The 24657-nt window shown below is 33.5% G+C and overlaps 2 protein-coding genes and 2 long non-coding RNA genes across 5 annotated transcripts in view; 1 reads left to right on the top strand and 3 right to left on the bottom strand.

Annotated features, from left to right (window-relative positions):
* Positions 1-2208: 2208 nt before the first annotated feature.
* LOC148609285 (uncharacterized) lies at positions 2209-2875 on the bottom strand. The gene is made up of 2 exons (XR_015914490.1): positions 2756-2875; positions 2209-2327 (listed from the first exon to the last, which is right to left on the bottom strand). It is a non-coding gene; the product is annotated as an uncharacterized LOC148609285 (long non-coding RNA).
* Positions 2876-3089: 214 nt separating this feature from the next.
* Positions 3090-12329, bottom strand: LOC148609283 (uncharacterized). The gene is made up of 9 exons (XM_088541280.1): positions 12296-12329; positions 10721-10822; positions 10094-10186; positions 9759-9851; positions 9387-9479; positions 8866-8958; positions 7735-7836; positions 4419-4520; positions 3090-3217 (listed from the first exon to the last, which is right to left on the bottom strand). Exons 1-9 carry the CDS (start codon positions 12327-12329, stop codon positions 3105-3107), a joined length of 825 nt encoding a protein of 274 aa, XP_088397406.1. The 3' UTR covers positions 3090-3104.
* On the bottom strand, positions 5525-6191 carry LOC148609284 (uncharacterized). The gene is made up of 2 exons (XR_015914489.1): positions 6072-6191; positions 5525-5643 (listed from the first exon to the last, which is right to left on the bottom strand). It is a non-coding gene; the product is annotated as an uncharacterized LOC148609284 (long non-coding RNA).
* Positions 12330-18960: 6631 nt separating the features above from the next.
* The window catches only part of LOC148609282 (oxysterol-binding protein-related protein 11-like), a 31649-nt gene continuing 25952 nt past the window's right edge, over positions 18961-24657 (top strand). The window contains exons 1-3 of one of the 2 annotated variants that reach the window (XM_088540821.1): positions 18961-19097; positions 21217-21254; positions 23203-23308. In XM_088540821.1, coding sequence (XP_088396947.1) covers positions 18990-19097; positions 21217-21254; positions 23203-23308 — 252 coding nt within the window. In that variant the 5' untranslated portion in view covers positions 18961-18989. Of the gene's footprint in view, positions 19098-19177; positions 19285-21216; positions 21255-23202; positions 23309-24657 lie in introns of those variants that run through there. The other variant, XM_088540822.1, reaches the window with a different exon arrangement.

The following is a 24657-nucleotide window of genomic DNA, read 5'->3' as shown; positions in this document are numbered from 1 at the left end:
ATTAAATAAAGAGAATCTTACAAGTAAATAACGAATCAAGCAAATTTGGAAATTGACTAGGAAGACAACAATATTGATAATGACCTTGAAAGTATCCAATGTATTTGCTCTCATAAATTTTCACTGTTTTCTTAATAGAAAGAAACAGATTTTGTATTTATTGGTGATATCAAAATGATGTTGAAGCTTATCAGTATCATTTGATTACACAAACCCTATGACCAATTAAACAGTCAAGACAATTATAATTTCTACTGTGAATGTATTCTAACGGTTAGCATTTTGTGATATCGCTGTCAAGCTTTATACATACTTCATATTATTACAAAAAGGGAAATATGGTGATTTGTAAAGGAAATTGAGAAATGATCAAAAATATTGAAAGTTTATCAGGTGTGGAAAATAGTTTTGGTTTATGAGGAAGAAAGACATGCTTTCTAATTTTTGCCCCGAACTTAGATGTATGTATTTTTAAAGGAAATTTCAGTTTTACTATTGAAGCACTATAATAATTACATTCACTATATTTTTATAACTTTCAAACACCAAACATTAATGAATAAGTGTTGTTTAACTAGTATGTCCTCTGCATTTATGATCAAATAGAAAAAATTGCAATTAGTATTCTCTTGTGTGTTTTTGAACTTTAAAGTCTCATACACAGGGGCCAACCAATCCAGACATTTTTAAAGGGAGGGGGGTTGGATCCAGAATTAATGAAAGATTCAGGCTATTATGTGCTAATTTTTGCCTGAATTTTCCCACAAAGGGGCCAGGTTTCCGGGATTGGGACTATACCAAGGATCCACCGCTGAAACTTGTACGAAGAGGAAAATTAGTTGTGTTCAGATAATTCATTGAAACTAAAATTTAACAATGTTCAAGTGTTAAGAGTGATACAATCTGGTATGCGTCACAGGCAGAATTATAATTAACTTGACAGTTTATCTGGTCATACAGCTTCTGAAAACATATGATACCGATAAGCCCCAACACCATTTTGATGCTAGGTTTTGGGTTTAGTTGTAAGACTGAATTATGGTATAGTCATCGTTAGGAGAAGTACCTTCTAATCATATTGTTGGGCCTTCTTCTACTTACTTATGGTGGCAATGACATACTCCGTTGTGGTCACAATGTCCTGTAGATCCGTCGGTACAATTGCATGTTTTATCTCCGTCGCCACACTCTGTGGTCTGTCGTCTGACAAAAAAATCAAGGCATTTTTAAGTAATAAACATTCAAGTTTTGTTTGTATAAGTATATGCTAATTGATTCCATTAGGAGAGTAAAGCAATATATGAGTGAACATGTTTGTCTCTGATCGATGTCAACATCCAAACCATCAATACAGAAATCAACATTAACGACACTAGGCTCAAACCTTCCATAACAATATTAATATAGTCCTCTTTGACGTCTAGTCTACCATCAAACATCAATTTTCTTTCGAAGACAACCAGTTATAACATTATGATGAAAAGTTGTGATGTCATTTTGAACGATATGTATATTTACATATTCGCGTGCACAGAGTAGGAAGACAAATCATTAATTTTAACGCAAGTTTTCATCCTGTGTTTTCGCTTTACAACAAATAAACAGACATAGGGTTTTACTGACTCAACCAATCTATATTACCGAGCTCGTAAACAACTCAGATTTTTAAACATGGTATGAGACAACTAAATAAAATCAGAAATTTTTCTATTCAAAGAGAAATTATGGTTTCATCGCAAACAAGGAGTGTCCGGTGCAGTGAGAAGAATTAATATATGAAACCCCATACCGGCATTTGTTATATATCACTTAATTCATTCAAGAAACACTGGCTGCACTTAACGAACAATATGAACTGAGAAAATATTGTGCTTAATGCAAATAAAGTAATTTTCGCTTATAATTAGCGAAATCATTTTTTTTTTCAGAAAGGGATGCAAAACAATTGGAATATGGTAAGAAATCACCACCTGCATTAGGAGCCCACGAGTATGATGTAATCATTCAATGGCCAATGGCATTATTGTTAGGGCTTACGTTATATTTGACGCGTATAGTATTTCATTGAAGTAAACATCATTCTAAAATCCTTTAATTAAATGTATTTGATTTACACAGCCAATAAAGAGGTAAAGAAAACATATCCCTTTTAAAATGATAATGGTTAAATAAAGAAAACGAAATTTTTAGTAAGTTCTGTATGAAAGGGGGTCAGTTTTACGATTAATTCATACTTATGATGGCAATGGCATTGTCCAGCATGGTCACAGTGTCCGGTAGTTCCGTCATCACATGTACAGGTCTGGCCGTTGCTGCATGTCTGACGTCTAGAAAGATAAAAATAACAAGAATAGGTATGTTGTATATTTCAAAGAGACAAAAACCCCACCGGAATGAAAATGTCAGCCTAAGGCCACTCATAGGTCTTCAATAAACGACGAGGAAATCCTCAAACCATAGGGCAGGCTGCATGAAGCTGACCCCCTAAACATCATTATGAAGAGGAACAGAGAAAGCGCTGCAACTATGAAAGAGATGTCATACTTTCACTTCAACTAAAATGCCATAGACTAAATAAAGAAAGCTTAATAAGTAAATAAACATAGACGTAATCAAGCAAATTTGGAAATAGCCTAGGAGGACAATAATATTGATAATGACCTTGAAAGTATCCAATGTATGCCCTGTAAGTAATTTTTACTGTTTTCCAAAGAGAAAAGGAACAGTTTTTGCATTTATTGGTACTTATTCATACTTATGATGACAGTGGCATTGTCCAGCGTGGTCACAGTGTCCTGTTGTTCCGTCATCACAGGTACAGGTCTGGCCATTGCTGCATGTTTGGCGTCTTGAAAGAAAACAAAACAAAATTGAATTATAAGAGAACAAATGCGACTATGAAAGAGAAATCATACCCTCACTACAACTACATATCAACTCAGCAACTGATTAAATAAAGAGAACCTTACAAGTAAATAACGAATCAAGCAAATTTGGAAATTGACTAGGAAGACAACAATATTGATAATGACCTTGAAAGTATCCAATGTATGTGCTCTCATAAATTTTCACTGTTTTCTTAATAAAAAAAACAGATTTTGTATTTATTGGTACTTATTCATACTTATGATGACAGTGGCATTGTCCAGCGTGGTCACAGTGTCCTGTTGTTCCGTCATCACAGGTACAGGTCTGGCCATTGCTGCATGTTTGGCGTCTTGAAAGAAAACAAAACAAAACTGAATTATATGAGAACAAATGCGACTATGAAAGAGAAATCATACCCTCACTACAACTACATATCAACTCAGCAACTGATTAAATAAAGAGAATCTTACAAGTAAATAACGAATCAAGCAAATTTGGAAATTGACTAGGAAGACAACAATATTGATAATGACCTTGAAAGTATCCAATGTATTTGCTCTCATAAATTTTCACTGTTTTCTTAATAGAAAGAAACAGATTTTGTATTTATTGGTGATATCAAAATGATGTTGAAGCTTATCAGTATCATTTGATTACACAAACCCTATGACCAATTAAACAGTCAAGACAATTATAATTTCTACTGTGAATGTATTCTAACGGTTAGCATTTTGTGATATCGCTGTCAAGCTTTATACATACTTCATATTATTACAAAAAGGGAAATATGGTGATTTGTAAAGGAAATTGAGAAATGATCAAAAATATTGAAAGTTTATCAGGTGTGGAAAATAGTTTTGGTTTATGAGGAAGAAAGACATGCTTTCTAATTTTTGCCCCGAACTTAGATGTATGTATTTTTAAAGGAAATTTCAGTTTTACTATTGAAGCACTATAATAATTACATTCACTATATTTTTATAACTTTCAAACACCAAACATTAATGAATAAGTGTTGTTTAACTAGTATGTCCTCTGCATTTATGATCAAATAGAAAAAATTGCAATTAGTATTCTCTTGTGTGTTTTTGAACTTTAAAGTCTCATACACAGGGGCCAACCAATCCAGACATTTTTAAAGGGAGGGGGGTTGGATCCAGAATTAATGAAAGATTCAGGCTATTATGTGCTAATTTTTGCCTGAATTTTCCCACAAAGGGGCCAGGTTTCCGGGATTGGGACTATACCAAGGATCCACCGCTGAAACTTGTACGAAGAGGAAAATTAGTTGTGTTCAGATAATTCATTGAAACTAAAATTTAACAATGTTCAAGTGTTAAGAGTGATACAATCTGGTATGCGTCACAGGCAGAATTATAATTAACTTGACAGTTTATCTGGTCATACAGCTTCTGAAAACATATGATACCGATAAGCCCCAACACCATTTTGATGCTAGGTTTTGGGTTTAGTTGTAAGACTGAATTATGGTATAGTCATCGTTAGGAGAAGTACCTTCTAATCATATTGTTGGGCCTTCTTCTACTTACTTATGGTGGCAATGACATACTCCGTTGTGGTCACAATGTCCTGTAGATCCGTCGGTACAATTGCATGTTTTATCTCCGTCGCCACACTCTGTGGTCTGTCGTCTGACAAAAAAATCAAGGCATTTTTAAGTAATAAACATTCAAGTTTTGTTTGTATAAGTATATGCTAATTGATTCCATTAGGAGAGTAAAGCAATATATGAGTGAACATGTTTGTCTCTGATCGATGTCAACATCCAAACCATCAATACAGAAATCAACATTAACGACACTAGGCTCAAACCTTCCATAACAATATTAATATAGTCCTCTTTGACGTCTAGTCTACCATCAAACATCAATTTTCTTTCGAAGACAACCAGTTATAACATTATGATGAAAAGTTGTGATGTCATTTTGAACGATATGTATATTTACATATTCGCGTGCACAGAGTAGGAAGACAAATCATTAATTTTAACGCAAGTTTTCATCCTGTGTTTTCGCTTTACAACAAATAAACAGACATAGGGTTTTACTGACTCAACCAATCTATATTACCGAGCTCGTAAACAACTCAGATTTTTAAACATGGTATGAGACAACTAAATAAAATCAGAAATTTTTCTATTCAAAGAGAAATTATGGTTTCATCGCAAACAAGGAGTGTCCGGTGCAGTGAGAAGAATTAATATATGAAACCCCATACCGGCATTTGTTATATATCACTTAATTCATTCAAGAAACACTGGCTGCACTTAACGAACAATATGAACTGCGAACATATTGTGCTTAATGCAAATAAAGTAATTTTCGCTTATAATTAGCGAAATCATTTTTTTTTCAGAAAGGGATGCAAAACAATTGGAATATGGTAAGAAATCACCACCTGCATTAGGAGCCCACGAGTATGATGTAATCATTCAATGGCCAATGGCATTATTGTTAGGGCTTACGTTATATTTGACGCGTATAGTATTTCATTGAAGTAAACATCATTCTAAAATCCTTTAATTAAATGTATTTGATTTACACAGCCAATAAAGAGGTAAAGAAAACATATCCCTTTTAAAATGATAATGGTTAAATAAAGAAAACGAAATTTTTAGTAAGTTCTGTATGAAAGGGGGTCAGTTTTACGATTAATTCATACTTATGATGGCAATGGCATTGTCCAGCATGGTCACAGTGTCCGGTAGTTCCGTCATCACATGTACAGGTCTGGCCGTTGCTGCATGTCTGACGTCTAGAAAGATAAAAATAACAAGAATAGGTATGGTGTATATGTCAAAGAGACAAAAACCCCACCGGAATGAAAATGTCAGCCTAAGGCCACTCATAGGTCTTCAATAAACGACGAGGAAATCCTCAAACCATAGGGCAGGCTGCATGAAGCTGACCCCCTAAACATCATTATGAAGAGGAACAGAGAAAGCGCTGCAACTATGAAAGAGATGTCATACTTTCACTTCAACTAAAATGCCATAGACTAAATAAAGAAAGCTTAATAAGTAAATAAACATAGACGTAATCAAGCAAATTTGGAAATAGCCTAGGAGGACAATAATATTGATAATGACCTTGAAAGTATCCAATGTATGCCCTGTAAGTAATTTTTACTGTTTTCCAAAGAGAAAAGGAACAGTTTTTGCATTTATTGGTACTTATTCATACTTATGATGACAGTGGCATTGTCCAGCGTGGTCACAGTGTCCTGTTGTTCCGTCATCACAGGTACAGGTCTGGCCATTGCTGCATGTTTGGCGTCTTGAAAGAAAACAAAACAAAATTGAATTATAAGAGAACAAATGCGACTATGAAAGAGAAATCATACCCTCACTACAACTACATATCAACTCAGCAACTGATTAAATAAAGAGAACCTTACAAGTAAATAACGAATCAAGCAAATTTGGAAATTGACTAGGAAGACAACAATATTGATAATGACCTTGAAAGTATCCAATGTATGTGCTCTCATAAATTTTCACTGTTTTCTTAATAAAAAAAACAGATTTTGTATTTATTGGTACTTATTCATACTTATGATGACAGTGGCATTGTCCAGCGTGGTCACAGTGTCCTGTTGTTCCGTCATCACAGGTACAGGTCTGGCCATTGCTGCATGTTTGGCGTCTTGAAAGAAAACAAAACAAAACTGAATTATATGAGAACAAATGCGACTATGAAAGAGAAATCATACCCTCACTACAACTACATATCAACTCAGCAACTGATTAAATAAAGAGAATCTTACAAGTAAATAACGAATCAAGCAAATTTGGAAATTGACTAGGAAGACAACAATATTGATAATGACCTTGAAAGTATCCAATGTATTTGCTCTCATAAATTTTCACTGTTTTCTTAATAGAAAGAAACAGATTTTGTATTTATTGGTGATATCAAAATGATGTTGAAGCTTATCAGTATCATTTGATTACACAAACCCTATGACCAATTAAACAGTCAAGACAATTATAATTTCTACTGTGAATGTATTCTAACGGTTAGCATTTTGTGATATCGCTGTCAAGCTTTATACATACTTCATATTATTACAAAAAGGGAAATATGGTGATTTGTAAAGGAAATTGAGAAATGATCAAAAATATTGAAAGTTTATCAGGTGTGGAAAATAGTTTTGGTTTATGAGGAAGAAAGACATGCTTTCTAATTTTTGCCCCGAACTTAGATGTATGTATTTTTAAAGGAAATTTCAGTTTTACTATTGAAGCACTATAATAATTACATTCACTATATTTTTATAACTTTCAAACACCAAACATTAATGAATAAGTGTTGTTTAACTAGTATGTCCTCTGCATTTATGATCAAATAGAAAAAATTGCAATTAGTATTCTCTTGTGTGTTTTTGAACTTTAAAGTCTCATACACAGGGGCCAACCAATCCAGACATTTTTAAAGGGAGGGGGGTTGGATCCAGAATTAATGAAAGATTCAGGCTATTATGTGCTAATTTTTGCCTGAATTTTCCCACAAAGGGGCCAGGTTTCCGGGATTGGGACTATACCAAGGATCCACCGCTGAAACTTGTACGAAGAGGAAAATTAGTTGTGTTCAGATAATTCAATGAAACTAAAATTTAACAATGTTCAAGTGTTAAGAATGATACAATCTGGTATGCGTCACAGGCAGAATTATAATTAACTTGACAGTTTATCTGGTCATACAGCTTCTGAAAACATATGATACCGATAAGCCCCAACACCATTTTGATGCTAGGTTTTGGGTTTAGTTGTAAGACTGAATTATGGTATAGTCATCGTTAGGAGAAGTACCTTCTAATCATATTGTTGGGCCTTCTTCTACTTACTTATGGTGGCAATGACATACTCCGTTGTGGTCACAATGTCCTGTAGATCCGTCGGTACAATTGCATGTTTTATCTCCGTCGCCACACTCTGTGGTCTGTCGTCTGACAAAAAAATCAAGGCATTTTTAAGTAATAAACATTCAAGTTTTGTTTGTATAAGTATATGCTAATTGATTCCATTAGGAGAGTAAGGCAATATATGAGTGAACATGTTTGTCTCTGATCGATGTCAACGTCCAAACCATCAATACAGAAATCAACATTAACGACACTAGGCTCAAACCTTTCATAACAATATTAATATAGTCCTCTTTGACGTCTAGTCTACCATCAAACATCAATTTTCTTTCGAAGACAACCAGTTATAACATTATGATGAAAAGTTGTAATGTCATTTTGAACGATATGTATATTTACATATTCGCGTGCACAGAGTAGGAAGACAAATCATTAATTTTAACGCAAGTTTTCACCCTTTGTTTTCGCTTTACAACAAATAAACAGACATGGGTTTTACTGACTCAACCAATCTATATTACCGAGCTCGTAAACAACTCAGATTTTTAAACATGGTATGAGACAACTAAATAAAATCAGAAATGTTTCTATTCAAAGAGAAATAATGGTTTCATCGCAAACAAGGAGTGTCCGGTGCAGTGAGAAGAATTAATATATGAAACCCCATACCGGCATTTGTTATATATCACTTAATTCATTCAAGAAACACTGGCTGCACTTAACGAACAATAAGAACTGAGAAAATATTGTGCTTAAAGCAAATAAAGTAATTTTCGCTTATAATTAGCGAAATCATTTTTTTTTCAGAAAGGGATGCAAAACAATTGGAATATGGTAAAAAATCACCACCTGCATTAGGAGCCCACGAGTATGATGTAATCATTCAATGGCCAATGGCATTATTGTTAGGGCTTACGTTATATTTGACGCGTAAAGTATTTCATTGAAGTAAACATCATTCTAAAATCCTTTAATTAAATGTATTTGATTTACACAGCCAATAAAGAGGTAAAGAAAACATATCCCTTTTAAAATGATAATGGTTAAATAAAGAAAACGAAATTTTTAGTAAGTTCTGTATGAAAGGGGGTCAGTTTTACGATTAATTCATACTTATGATGGCAATGGCATTGTCCAGCATGGTCACAGTGTCCGGTAGTTCCGTCATCACATGTACAGGTCTGGCCGTTGCTGCATGTCTGACGTCTAGAAAGATAAAAATAACAAGAATAGGTATGGTGTATATGTCAAAGAGACAAAAACCCCACCGGAATGAAAATGTCAGCCTAAGGCCACTCATAGGTCTTCAATAAACGACGAGGAAATCCTCAAACCATAGGGCAGGCTGCATGAAGCTGACCCCCTAAACATCATTATGAAGAGGAACAGAGAAAGCGCTGCAACTATGAAAGAGATGTCATACTTTCACTTCAACTAAAATGCCATAGACTAAATAAAGAAAGCTTAATAAGTAAATAAACATAGACGTAATCAAGCAAATTTGGAAATAGCCTAGGAGGACAATAATATTGATAATGACCTTGAAAGTATCCAATGTATGCCCTGTAAGTAATTTTTACTGTTTTCCAAAGAGAAAAGGAACAGTTTTTGCATTTATTGGTACTTATTCATACTTATGATGACAGTGGCATTGTCCAGCGTGGTCACAGTGTCCTGTTGTTCCGTCATCACAGGTACAGGTCTGGCCATTGCTGCATGTTTGGCGTCTTGAAAGAAAACAAAACAAAATTGAATTATAAGAGAACAAATGCGACTATGAAAGAGAAATCATACCCTCACTACAACTACATATCAACTCAGCAACTGATTAAATAAAGAGAACCTTACAAGTAAATAACGAATCAAGCAAATTTGGAAATTGACTAGGAAGACAACAATATTGATAATGACCTTGAAAGTATCCAATGTATGTGCTCTCATAAATTTTCACTGTTTTCTTAATGAAAAAAAAAACAGATTTTGTATTTATTGGTACTTATTCATACTTATGATGACAGTGGCATTGTCCAGCGTGGTCACAGTGTCCTGTTGTTCCGTCATCACAGGTACAGGTCTGTCCGTTGCTGCATGTCTGACGTCTACAAAAGAGAAACTCGTGATAATGGTTGAAGGACAAACAAGACAGAAGCCATCTTAAACACAATTATTGTCAAAACTTATTTCGAATGACTGGAAAACAAGTACAGATCTACTCGTCTGAAAGGAAGAACACATGTTGTCGAGCAATGACTTCGAACGGACGTCATCGGTTTCAACTATAGATAAATTACAATTATTGTTTCTACAAATATATTAACACTAATTAAAAAAGTGTACATACTTATGATGACAGTGGCATTGTCCAGCGTGGTCACAGTGTCCGGTAGTTCCGTCATCACATGTACAGGTCTGGCCGTTGCTGCATGTTTGACGCCTGAAAAGATAAACATAATTTTAATCATTTTTTGCAATATGCAGCACTTTATTGAAATCTTACATTTAAGTAACATATGCAATTCATTTAACAAAATCTTGTTTATTATTCAAGTAATTGTACAAATTTTACTTTTACGAATGTTGATTTATACAGAATGAATAATTAATCAACAAACACGACTACAATGAGCAGGAAAGGTCTGATAACGCTTTAAATTTTACACTTTTTACAAAGCAATTTACAACACATACATCTTTATTTCAGATGAGCAAAGTTTTCTCTGCTTTTAGATAGATAACAATTCTATTATTGGACATAAGGTTACACGTATGAGTCTATAATTTTCTTAATCGTCATATAACATATGTACACATCTAAGATGAGGTGAAAAAATAGTTTTCGCAGCTTGAAGGAACACCAGCTCACGCTTAACAATAAATCCAGATGAGACATTTGCATTTGCGTTGACCATGACAGCGTTAGCTAGAATTTTTTTTTTCAGTGACTGACGTCCTCAAGAGGAATACTTACTTATGGTGGCAGTGGCATACTCCGTTGTGGTCACAGTGCCCGGTAGAGCCGTCCGTACAATTACATGTTTTATCTCCGTCTCCACATTCTGTCGTCTGTCGTCTGTCAAGGGGAACACAATTTAAGTAAAGGTATTATCGAATACAATAAACAATAAAACAAACATCCGTCGGGTAACTAAGGTTTAAGTAGATGTAAGAGGTAATAAGTCACGCTATACTATGAATGATGCAAATGAATTAAAATTCGAAGGTGTGACATTATTTTGTACGTCAGTATTCCAGTGGCCTCGACCTGTTTGATACATTACAGAAACAACTAACGACAAACTCGATCAATGAAATTTTCCCGCGTTTCATTTGTCATGAGACTCAAGGATTTGGTCAGTATCTCCCTGATCGACTTTCGTAGTGTCAAGTTTTATGTTCTATGTATTGTACATTTATTTTACTTTTGTTGCCATATTTAAAAACAGAAGACGGTCTTCCGAGCATTGAGTTTTGGACACCGGTTTCCTCGTAATAGTGGTTGGTTGGTTTTTCCTGTCTGGCGGGATCGTTGAAAATAGAGCTTCCTTTTTGGTATTACACATGGTTGTGGTATTTTTGTTTTCATTGTAATGAGTCCTTATATTACTATATTGTAAAGCTGTTTTATTATGACTTGCAACATAAAATCCATGTCATTCTAGCTGTCTGGGCATACGGCAATATGATATATTGTTTTTTACTGATAAGATGATGAATTAAGTATTAGTTAATACGAAAATAAATATTAGAAGGTCGATTGAAAAACTAATAGTTTTTGAAAGTTGTCTCTGTTAGGAAAAACATCTCCATGTGTGTAATATTATGGTCACAAATATCCGAATATACCAATACTCTATACTTAAGTTTATAATTATAAAAACGTTGTAATGTACTTACACTGTAAGACCAGTTACAGTACACAATACAACTGAAAAAAATGAATTTTGGAATGACTTTCTCTTAAACGACGAATAGTCGTGTTTTCCACTTGTTATTTATTTTAGAAGTGACAATGTTGATCGGGAAACTAGATTTTTTTTTCTCTTTCTTCCTTTTTTTTTATGTGTATAATTTTTTTCCATGTCTGGTCTTTGTCCCTAGATTACATTCTTTTGATTTCCGCTAGATATTTGGTTTCCTCGATTACTTTTTGCAAATTGTGTTTCAAATGTAGATCGAAATAAACACTGGTTCACTCAGAGTAAAACCAGCTTGAGGTTACGTGCATTTGAAAATCCAGCTTGCCGATGATTACCTACTGTGCAATATGCTTAGTCAATGCATAAATATTCGTCTTTACTCTTGATCCTTATTACAACCAAGGTATGTAGATATACAGAAGTCCGATTTGCAATAAAATACAAAATGCATGATACATATTTCGCATCTCTTTTCGTATAAATTCGGTCTTTTCAAAGGATATACATTGCTATTAACATGATGTCAATTAACTCTTATCATTTGTTTTGCATTGAACCTTACACATTTCCAATTCGATATAATTTTTTCTGGAATTAATCCGGTTTCTCAAATTACTCACACATACCAAACAGAACAGCAAATGCAAACCAAGACTTCATTATTCCGATCGATTCTGCACATGTACAAAGACTAGAGCAATCATTCGACTTATATACCACACTATGACCTGGTTTTTAGACTGATAGCAATGACGACACGTTGTTAGTACTGTATATGATATAACTTATTACAAGAATTGGGCAAAAAAACAATTAATATGTAGCCAATCTGTTTCGAGTGTCGCATACCAAATTTAAGATAGTTTACCTCAATTTTGCTGTTGGAGACATAAGGTAAAGAAAAAAACTAAAATGAACAAAAGTGCTCAGTCTATAAATATTTGCAGCAGTTAAAATAAAAACAAATCAGTACCAAAGCAGCTAAGAAAGTATCGACAACTTCTAATAGAACTTTGATTGGAGTGTGGTATTTTAATGCTAAAATGGTCAATTAGTTAATGAGAGTTCGGTGGTATGGTATACGCACAATTATGTGCCAGATTCTTGAGAGAAGCAATAAATAAGTCGGCGACAGTACTTCTTCTACAATGGCCTACAGATAACTATTTTTTCCTTGCGTGATGAACTGTGGTTATAAACATAAAGAAGTCATTGTTAATATACACGCGAGCGAGTGTATTAGGAAGAAGAATGTGTGTGCGTGAATGTATTAAATATATGTGTGTGTGTTTTCGAATGACATAATGCGTTTGGAAACGTCATTGTCATTTCTGTAAGCAAGCACGATTTCTTGACTGTTACTAGCCAGAGATTATCAATCTTAGTTTCTCTTTGTTACTGTCGTTATTCGAGACAATCTTGGCTGTATGTTTGGTCACAACAAAAACACTCCATGTGTTAAGTGGATAAAAATTAAGATTTTTCGGTCGATCACGAACGATGTATATATTAATAATGAACATGTCTTTTTACCGGAAATCACCTTCACGCGAGTTGTCCTGCAAGTAGCAAAAACTGCTTAGATTTCGGGAGTACCAAAGATATTTCTTGTTGTTTATGAATGTTTTCAAACGTATTTGCCCTCTTTGATTATTCCCTGTTTTCATCGGCGAAATCGTTTTTATCAATTAAGTTTTCAATGCAAGTGTAAACATATGTGATTGATTTCCACACCATTGAAGTCATTCATGGAAATTAGATTTTGATACATAGAATATAGTTGGTCCAGAAAAGAATTTCAATGAAATTAAATAGACCAAAATTCTTCAGGATATGAAAACCACTCACATGGCATTAGTTACATAAATTTTATCATTAATAGAATATTCATGCTATTTGTCAATGGGCAGATTTTAGGTGCTGTTTTGTACAGAACTTAGTACACGTGCTTTTCGGACTCTTGAAGCGCCATCTATTTCAACAGGTGAAATGGTTGCAAATTATTTTTTTTTAATTTTGAAACTTTTCTTCTGTCACTTTTTATTTAGATAGTCTTTTACTTTTACCTGGGCTCTGCATGTACTGTTTTGTTTTTACTTTTAGATTACTTTTATATGTTGCTGGAGTATTCAGGGACAACATGTATAATGTTGGTTTGGGGACAGCTGCAGCCTGTCCAGTGTTGTGAGGGTTATCTCGTCGATCATTGAATATAAATGGGCGGCCTTGAGCTGATATTTTTTCATCCTGATGGGGTTTGTGTCTCTATGACATATTCATCATTTTCATTCTCGTTATATTTTGATAAGCATAGAGTGTTTACCGTCATGTCCTTATAGGCCCTGGAATTTTCCTGTCCATATCAAAACAAGGCCCTAGTACTAAGAAATCTCAGTATTCTCATGTTGGGTCATTAGCTGATAAATTTGGAGAATATTATGATTAATTTGACGTATTGGGCTTATTTACATCATAATACTTTGTTCGATTGATATCGCCTAAGTCTGAATTGTTTTTTATCCTTATTGACTCGTGTCGGGAAGTTATTGTTGCTCGATTGTTATTGGATTATATCCCACAATTGCGATATTACTAGTGCCGCTGGCATGTTGACATGCCTACCCTTTCGAAACACCTAGGATCACTCCCAATTTTTGTGGGAGTTCAATTCATGTATTTTTTCTGAGTGATGTATTGTTTCCCATCTTTTTTTGGGTGATGTTTCCGGATTTTTTTTCTCGCCGACGTTTAAAAAGTACGAAAGCCCATTGAGCTTATTTTCGTAGAATACATTTATTTTTTTTTTTTTCGCGTTACAACACGAAATTTCCGTGTAATAATGGGAAATGTTTGTCGTGCTTGGATATTTAAAAGGAGAACAAAAACGTATGATTTGTCCTTCTGTATTTTACACTTTTAATTTTTCGCTTTTTTGTGTTGGAGGTTAAAAAAGAGAAATTAAAAATTGTTTTGTTCCTAATAAAAAGTAGCACGTATGTTTTTGTTAGGTCAAACGGAGTCATTTATTTAGTTTTTTATATCAAGAATAAAAATGGGACGAAAATAAACCAAAAACATTAAACAAAAACAGAATATAGGAGCGACAATTAATTTCGTTGTAAGAAGTCATGACACTAAAAGAAAAGTATTATTCGTTTTATTAGTGTATTAATGTGAGTTAAGACATAACATTATGGATTAAAACACTGTCATTTGGATTACTAAAGCAAAACACTGGGAAGCTATTTTTTCCTCCAAAACATGCATCAACAAGAGACATGACTAAAACGTAGTCTGTTTTTCTGATGCAAGCCGATAAGTACTAGGTACCGACTAATTTATTAAGCAGAGGCATTCAAATGATCTAGCTGCCTCCCCTCCCCATTCAATATTATATAGTGATCATCATAAAGCTTTCATATAAACAAATGTCGACCGCTATATGGGTACTTGTTTGTCACCGATTCAGAATGCTTTCATTTTCAAGGAGAAGTTTAATCATGACCACCATTTTGTACAAGTTTTCTTGAACTATGAATGCATGTTTTTTTTAATGTACATATTAAAATATTTCGCTTCATTTCGCGAAAGTAATGCGTAATTACAAGGAAAATATTTTTATTAGTGTACGAAACTTTTGTTAAAAATATGCCAAGAAAAAGTCTCGATTTTATTGCACATTAATAATCTAACCTGAAAGCCTGGGTAATATGTTCGTTCCACAAATTCCTCTCAAGTATAATTTAGCGGTCCTAGGGTCGCTGGTGATATTCAGCAGGAAATTAGAACAACAAAATACAATGTACAATATTTACATTCGATAAGCAATAGAATATAAACCGTTATGTACGTTGTACGTTGTATGTAAATGTATTTCATAAGCATGGCCACTATTGTGTAAGACACATTGGTTGACATATGTTTAGTTCTGATGTATATTTATATTCATATATTGGTTTAGAGAGAATTAATAAATATATTGATGTATGTAATGATTTGGCTTTGACCATGTACTGAAGATTACTAGTTTACAAATTATAACAATCCGTAATTATTTTTCATTGTTTAATGATTTTATTCCAATAAATATAACTGACAGTTTTATGTCAGTGTTTAAATTTTGGGTCAACCATGTGTATGCTAGCTTTCTTTCACCATGCAAATTTATAGTGGTTCTGTACTGAGGAAGAACTATTCTCACCTAGCTTGTTGCCGCAAAGCATAAGGATGTTGTCTAGGGTAAAACGGAAATATCATTTCTCTAAGGTATTCCAGTACGTGACCATTCAATTTTTTATAAAAAAAATAAAAATCTCCGCTTCTTGCGTCTATCAAAAAGTTTCAGCATAAAGCATGTTTAATGATGTTGTCCAGACTGACTGATTATACACATAGCTTCAATTTGTACGTTCCCAGGTAAATTTGGCTCTTGTTGCGTACAGTTATCCCACACCGAGTCTGAATACTCAAGGATAGGTCTTATGAATGCCAAATAGTTAACAAAGTTTTTTTTTCTATTGAGAGTGTTTGATCTGTCTCAATAAACTGAGTTTTGAACAAGCCTTCTTATATACATCATTAATATGACAATTCCAAGATGCATTGTGTTGAAAATTTAGGCCTAAATGACAGTGATTCTCAACTTGCTTAATTTCTTCACCTCCTTGTCCAAAATAAATACAAATGTAACAGGAAATTCTACATTCCTTCTGGTGCATGTCATAGTCTCAGTTTGAGATGGGTTAAAATTTACAGCCCAATTTTTAGCCCATGTATCAATACAAGCTAGGTCGTTTGTCAAATATTTAGAGACATCTTCAACATTAGTATCTATCCCAGCAAATAATGGTGTATCAGCCGCAAAAAGGCAAATTACTTATATTATCTACAATACTATTAATGTAAATAAAAAACGAAAAGGGCCAAGACAGATACTTGGGGTACCACTGCATAAATATTTTGAATCCCAGAAGAGAAATCATCTAGAACAGCTTTTTGACATATATCACTTAAATAATCAGAAATCCATTTGACAAGACTGTTGTTTATACCATAACACTTTAGTTTATAGATCAGGCCTCTGTGTCAAAGGCTTTGGATATATCAAAAAAATAAAACGGACATCCTTGCCAGCATCAAGGTTTGAAATTATTATATTGCAAATTTCTAAAAGCTGATTAACAGTACTGTCACCTGGTTTAAATCCAGACTACTACTTTGATTGATAAGTTATTCACCTTCATATAATTAAAAAGGTGTCTAAATAAAGTTTTCTCCGTGATTTTGGAAACAATACTAGTAAGAGAAATAGGGCGGTAGTTAAGCCTATCATGAGGACTACGTTTACCCTTATAAATAGGTGTAACATGTGAAATTTTCCATGCATTAGGAACCTTTTTGAAGTGTAATGAATTATTACAAAGTAGCGCAAGAGGCCTGATCAAACTTATTTTCACCTCTTTTAAAATTCTGGGACATATAACATCAGGACCTGTTGGTTTGTTTTTATCTAATATATTAAGTTGATCGAGTACTTCACTTTATGAAATGGTAAATTCATTCATGGTTAATGGGGTCTCGTTTATTATCAGGTAGATCAGGCTCAACATCAATTTTGGGGATATTACAAAAATGAGAATCAAGAACCTCGGCTTTATCAATCGGATGAAGCAGTATTTGACCATTTGATTTCAAGTGGGGAGTAGGTTCATGACTCTTAGACATTTTTGAAACAGACTTTAAGATTCTCCACCATTTCCATGGAGGGACAGTTTTGTCTACAAGTTGTAATGTTAGTTTTAATCGGTTTTGTTCCTTGGACATTCTCACCATATCAATAACCTCAAATCTGCATGTAAGAAATTGCATGACATCATAAATAGTAGCTCATAGAAATATTCACACCATTAAGTATATAGCAGAGTTTGCTTAGAACAGCCGGGCATTATGTTTAAAAAAAATAAACTATTTACATCTAAGTAATTAATACATATAACAACACTGCAAAATGAACGCGGTACATTTTATTCAGACTCTTGCTCTAAAAAATACAGACAAATATATCAATCATGGATCATTCCAGAACATACACAATATGAAATACTCAAGTAACTACTCATAAAAAATGTAGAAAATTCAAAATACAATAATTCTATTAAAAAAACTTAGCAATCACTGCATACCTAGCGCTATACAGAAAAAAAAACTTATGTAATAATAATAATAATAATACCTTGTAAGTAAGTATAAAGGCTATTTTACTCCCCAAATCGTAAGGAACCGACCAAAATTTGGAACATTATTTTTTTTCCAAAACATCAAAGTCCAACACCCTTCACTAATAAAATGGTTGGGGCTTAAACACTCGTACCTCTAGTAAAATAAGAAAAAAATAAATACTAATTTTCAAAATATAGCACTACGGGAAACATAAGCCATTATATCAGATTTATAAAGAACTATAGTTTAGATTCTTAGCACTTTACCAAAGAAAACGTACTTTGGCACATACGTTTAAGTCAATTTGGATTTAAGCACTTAAAACGCAATTTGTTTTGTGTTAAGAATAATTAGTCAGAAGAATGAAACACTAACCCGAGAATAAATACTGTGGAACTCGAATCTACATGCACTTAAACTACTCAGTGTTACAGTCAAAACTCGGAACATCTTACCAGTTCTAAATGTTAATTCCCTCTGATAAAATTCCCCCCGAAGTATCAATGGAACTACTCAAACAAAAACTAAAAAACACATCAGTGACCAATGTCACACCTAGCAAACCTGAACTACCTGAATTCCCAATACAAATATACCTTAAATAAATAATCCTACAAACCTTCATACATACCAAAATATCACCTTACCACACAACTGTAATAGTGCGCGTGGGTGATGTCTAAAACAGAAAAGATTGCTTCTCTGGTACAGCCGGTCTCTCAGGAACCCTGTATAGACTGTATAGCTGCGTTAAAGTCAATTAATCCGTTATACATTAATTAATCATGACAGATCACAGACACATTAACTTCTGGGCAGCTGAGCTAATGTGTATCTTATGCACCTGGTACGATTTTATGGTTAATACTTAATGTTCTGATTCATTTAAGCAGTTAGTATTCTTGTTGTCAAACCAACCACATGCTAGAATTAAATAGTAGAAACTTTAATTCAATATTTCTGTATAATAATATGTAAGTCTAAGCTACCACAATAGCTGTTATGCTTGTTTTATTAATTTGTTAATTTAGCGTTCCATACATTCACTTGACCTTTTCCGGATATCAATCCGGTGTTGGGGTTTGTTTATTTTGACCGGATATGAATATGGAATCGCATGAAAATAAGAATTTTCAAGAAATGCCAGATTTATCCTGCTTATCTGAGGCAGAAAGATTACAAGTTATTGCTGTTATGAAACGAGCGAAGGTATTTTAATCATCTGGAATTAAATTTGATCGATTCCTTGGTCTAGCGTGCCGTCTCCCCTATGTACCCCTGGTTTGACTTGGAAAACGTCAACAAACCAAGGATCATATCCTGTCATACGTCGTATCCGGTGACACCGAAATTGAACTTACCCAGTGATACACCTCTGAGTCTAATTGAGTAAAAGGTTCTAGATTTTAGTTAATATCATGTACATCTGGATACTTATATGTTCAGAGTGGTCAGTCATTGTACAAATGTACATGTCATGAATGTCACCTCTGCATCTAAAACATTTCAGATTTTAGTAACATGGATGAAAATGCATAATTAAATAGAAGGGTACTTGGGTAACAAAGCAATGTATATGTATGTGATCACAACTAATACTTTGGTTGGGGTCAAAACAACATGCTATATCATATGTATGTGTATACTTGCAATACCTCAGAGTACTGACTTCAAACTCTTCTATATACTTTGTGGTTGAAAGTATGCATGCCAGACTTAAGTTGATTGCCAGATTAATTTTTCTGTTTACTGATACCATATATTTGGCAAAGATTTCATTTTTTTACTTAATTGTGATCCTTTTTACATGATAACTTCTGTTTTGTTGACAGTTTGAATGGTTTTCCAGGAAATCTTGCATAAATAGTTATGCAGAGCTTTTAACCTTTTGAAACAGAACAGTTGCAAACACCAGATATGAAATATTCTAATGAACACATGTATTTAAAAACCTAGCCCTACATAACCATAAAATCATATGTCTCACAATACAAATTTAATGATATGATACATGTCAATTCAGTACATTTTCTGTATCCAGCCTTAATCATATGTGATTTTAAATAGTCTGAATTATACAGATGGCTATTGATCAATTAATTTTGGAGGATAGTCTGTTAATTTTACAATTTCTTCACCACCCTTGTCTCTCATGACACAGCGATTTTTAAAACAAGGATAATTGTATTTTTGATTGGTTGATGGTAATAATACAATGTACAGGGAACACTTGAAAGCTGAACAAAAATACTGGTTAGATAAATCAAAAATCGAATCAAGCAAAAAAGAATCACAGTTGGTTGCATCTTAGTGAATAGTGTGACTCCTAATGTATAACACATTTTTCAACAATTTTCCTCTATATGAAATGTTTAACATACATTTTTTTTTCAAAATCCTAAAAATTAAAATAACCTTTTTCAACTAAAATTACTTTCACTCTAGAATTTATAGTACTTGATATTGTTAATACAGTGGAACCCCCATAAACCGGCCCCTCTGAAAACCGGATTCCTCTGAAAACCATACATTTATTTTTTGTCCGGAATTAACGCCTATATATTCAAGTAAAAAAGTCCTCTGAATACTGGTTCCTCTAAATTCCGAATTCCGGCTGTACATTCTGGTACAAAACATATGTTTTCATACAATATTGTCCTCTTAAAACCGGCCGAAATCTGTTTACCTGAGAAATCGGTGGACCGTGTTACCTGTCACTCTGTGTATTGATTATTGATTGATATATTTTACAAGTAAACCATTGCCGCCGGACTATTTACCTTGTTACGTAAACATGTCATACAGGTGCAAATTGTAATTAAATGTAATTATCAAGCATCAAAACATAATAATTAAAACAAATCGGCTTGTAAAGATAATGATTAAAAGGCAATTTAGCTTGCACACACAATGATCGGCATGGTTTACCACATGTATATTTTTAATTTGTTTTTAAACCCATGAATATCAAACGGTTTTGTAAAAGCAAACTTCATTTGATGTAAAGAATTTTTCCGACCGCAGTGCATTCTTTTGTCTTATGAGTAAATTAAATTAAATTTATGGTTTCATTTCATTTGGCTATAAATTTTGAGCGTTAATAAATTGTATACTTCCGCAACTAGTTTCCGGAGCAAAAACGTCAATTTCTGGTACCTCTGGAAACCGGACCCTCTGAAAACCGGCCGATTTTGTCAGTCACAGTGATGGCCGGTTTACAGAGGTTGCACTGTAATTACATTTAGCACCATCATTAGATTATTTTTATCGTGTCAAGTTTGTAATTAGGTCCTGTTTAGAATATTCACAATTCATCTTTTTTTTTCAGGACTTTGAAGATAAAGAAGACACAGCCATAAACAGGAGGTAATCATTCTATAAATATTGTTCTTGTTGACTGAATAGGTTGTAGACAGAAAAGCTGGCCATTTTATCTGCTGATTATCTTTTTGTGGTTATATACATGTACATCTACATTAATGATGGTTTGGTTATTGAATTCCTGACATGTGGAATTTAACTCCATGAACATAAACAAAGTTTGGAATTTGGCATGTATAAAAACTGCGTAACTGTGTTATTTGCACCTCCCCAAGTAAGTTCCTTTTTTGAAAAATGATTCCCTAATAAGGTGAGGCCTTGTATTTTTTCTCAATACAGTGAAACTTTTCCAAACTGGACACCACTGGAACAAGGAAATGGCTAGTTTTGTGAAAAATAGCAATGCTTTCTCAGAGTTGTCTCCTTTAAGGAGTTTTATAACCCCATACATTGTCAGTTTGCTGGTTGAGACATGTTTGACACCAATTCCAAACTTTTGGCCTTTTATTACATTTCAAAGCTTGCATCATTTGTAAATGGTTTGATTCAAATCAAACAGTACTTCCCAAAAATAATGTTCACTGTTTAGAAAGAATGTGGAATAAAGGTCAAAGGCTATTGATTGTAATGAATCATTCATTCTGATTTAGTAAAAGTGTAATAATTTCACCTCCTTATTGTTTTGGCTTGGGTACAGATCACATAGACAGTTTCAAGATTGCACTAGCAAATGACCCTGATTACCTGATGTGCATACACACCAATTAACATCCTTTCAGTGACAAAAGATGATGTCTGCAGGATTTAATTGTTGGTTTAAACAACTGTCCACTTCAATTACCATCTGTCCACTGATGAAATGCAAACCTACCAGTGAATAAATCATTAATTACATAATCATTTACTGTTTTGCGGACACATTTATTGCAGGTGAACGATAACCGGTTGGGCAGAATGGCAGATTTTTTTTTCCTGAATTATTTATGTAACTAAAACTGTGAAAAAAAACCCTGATGTGCGATTTTGGGGGTGGTCCATCTATTGAATACAAAATACACAGGCTTTAAGGCATATCGACTTTTGAAAATGGCCGGTTGGAAGGGAAGACAGTTTTTTTAGGGTCTGGTTTGGAGAAGTTTCACTGTAATTATCTTTTAGATTTTACATTTTGGTACATTGATATTTCAAAATATGCAGCCTTGTTCTTGAATTATTAACAAAAGTGTTTGGTTCCAGTTAGGCCATGAAAAAAAATGGTTAAGATTGTTTTTTTTCCTTCATAAAAATTCTGAGAAGGGAAATCATTCTCAGTGTGTGCATATATATGAGTTTAATGCACTTATTTATTAATTATACGTATACATATAAATTTATTATGTGCAAAAACTGAAAGTTCCAGTTATGATTACAACATAAACAGGCTTATATACAAAGTTATGAAAGAAACAAGTGGAGGTTTTGTGTATTAACCAAGGGCCATTTGGTAACCTGAAGAGCACATATTTTTTATTTAGCCTGTATTGTTTATGATATTTAGTAGGTAATGTGTAGTGTTCCCCTAAGATTTACAGAAGCATCCTGGTAACCCCTGAATTTCAATGTTGCATCTTTTATCTAAATTTATAGCATCACAAATTGATTGGAACCTTTGGGAAGATCTTTTCAGATAGCATCCTCGTAAAAAATATATCATCAGGGCAATGTGATGTTGTATGGTCCTGGGGAAATCACTGATGTGAACATGTAGTAATTCACCTGTAATTTTTCTCTTCTCAGACAACCATTGGAGTGTTTACTAAACAAGTACATCAATGTTTTTACCTCTTTTCAGACAACCAATGGAGGGTTTACTAAACAAGTACACCAATATTTTTCCTCTTTTCAAACAACCAATGGAGGGTTTACTAAACAAGTACACCAATATTTTTCCTCTTTACTGACAACCAATGGAGGGTTTACTAAATAAGTACACCAATGTTTTTCCTCTTTTCAGACAACCAATGGAGGGTTTGCTAAACAAGTACACCAATGTTATGAAGGGATGGCAACATAGATGGTTTCTGTTGGACCCTAAATCTGGAATGTTGGAATATTTTGAGGTTAGATTTTAGGATCCAGTAATAACAATCTGAATTTTATCATGTTTGAGTTCTGAAAGAAAATTAGTTTTTTTTTACCATTTTGGAGATGTTAGATAGGACTTAAAATCTCTGATAATTTTTTAAATGTTCAGATTTTTTAAAGCTGCCCTGTACAAATTATTACAAAGTGAAAATATTCAAAAGGAATTTATAGTAGTGTATCATACATAAGTTATCGTGGGTCACAAAGAATGTACAGTAATCTATAAAATTACTTTAAAGTGAAATTGAGATGTTTGTACAAAATGTACAGTTATTCACTAGTTTGGAGTAAATACTACTTAAAAAATGATTCATGAGGGAAGGTGAACCCAGTATTTAAATCGTAAGAATATACGGACCTTTTACTGGAAAATCATTTGAAATAATAAGACTAAGCTACAATATGACAGTTAACCTCACAATGTCCATAACACATTTACACAATGTATTCTTTAAAGAACAAAGTCACTGTATGTAGACAAATCTAAGAGTAATCAAGGGAACCAAGGTTATAGCGGTAATCAAAAGAATGCAATCCAGGGACAAAGACCAGACATGGAAAACAGACACACACAACAAAGAATGTTGATATTTGTTAGGGCTTATAGTTTGGAATATGTGATTATTTGATCTCACTAACCACTTCTAACATTTCCATTACTTTACATGTTAAAAAAGTAATTTTCAAAGTTTCACTGTGAATTCCCAGGACAAATGACACCTTAAAGTTGCTTAAAATTGTGAAGCTTGGTAATTAAGGCTTTCAAAATCATTATGCTAATGGTACTACGGTACAATGATTGTTGAAATTTTTCACAAAATTGACTTGAATAAATAATACTGAAAATCTGCATTTTTACCTTTTCTGCTAACTGACAGCATGGAGAAAAATTACTCGCACATGTAAACAATATTCATACACTTTCGTAGTAAATTACAAATATTTTTTTGAAGTACACATTTTCAACTTTCAACCAGAATACACACAAATAATGCAGTTACAATGCATAGATCTAGGTTCAGTGTGTTTTTGGTACTATATAGGGGGGATGTCCATTGACCCAAAAGTGAGTAGTATGACCTTTATCTACTTAATCATGTAATGCTGACAACAGAGAAGTGTGGATGAGATCGGAATAAAATGAAATACAATAACTACTGAAAGAAAAGGGAGTTAATCCCCAAACTAGTCAACTGTATTTTGTACACATTGTAACACCTTGTTAAATTACCATATTAGCATGTGTTGTTTGTGTGTGCATGTGTGTGTTTGCATTATGCAAATCATTTACACTGGATTGGGGAAAGTAGTATGTTCTAGGATG

Source organism: Perna viridis, chromosome 8 (assembly GCF_037379345.1).
Source record: "Perna viridis isolate PV_CMFRI_1.1 ecotype Kerala chromosome 8, ASM3737934v1, whole genome shotgun sequence".
In the NCBI taxonomy this organism is placed as follows: Eukaryota; Metazoa; Mollusca; class Bivalvia; order Mytilida; family Mytilidae; genus Perna; species Perna viridis.
This window is presented reverse-complemented; position numbering and strand designations above follow the sequence as displayed.

What these genes read in the sequence shown, in the direction of transcription:
- LOC148609283 (XM_088541280.1), bottom strand. Translation starts at nt 12,329, where the DNA reads ATGAAGTCTTGGTTTGCATTTGCTGTTCTGTTTG. An exon ending in TGCATTTGCTGTTCTGTTTG is followed by an intron (nt 10,823 to 12,295) that starts GTATGTGTGAGT and finishes TCCCCTTGACAG; the next exon opens with ACGACAGACGACAGAATGTG. An exon ending in CAATGCCATTGCCATCATAA is followed by an intron (nt 7,837 to 8,865) that starts GTATGAATTAAT and finishes TTTTTTTGTCAG; the next exon opens with ACGACAGACCACAGAGTGTG.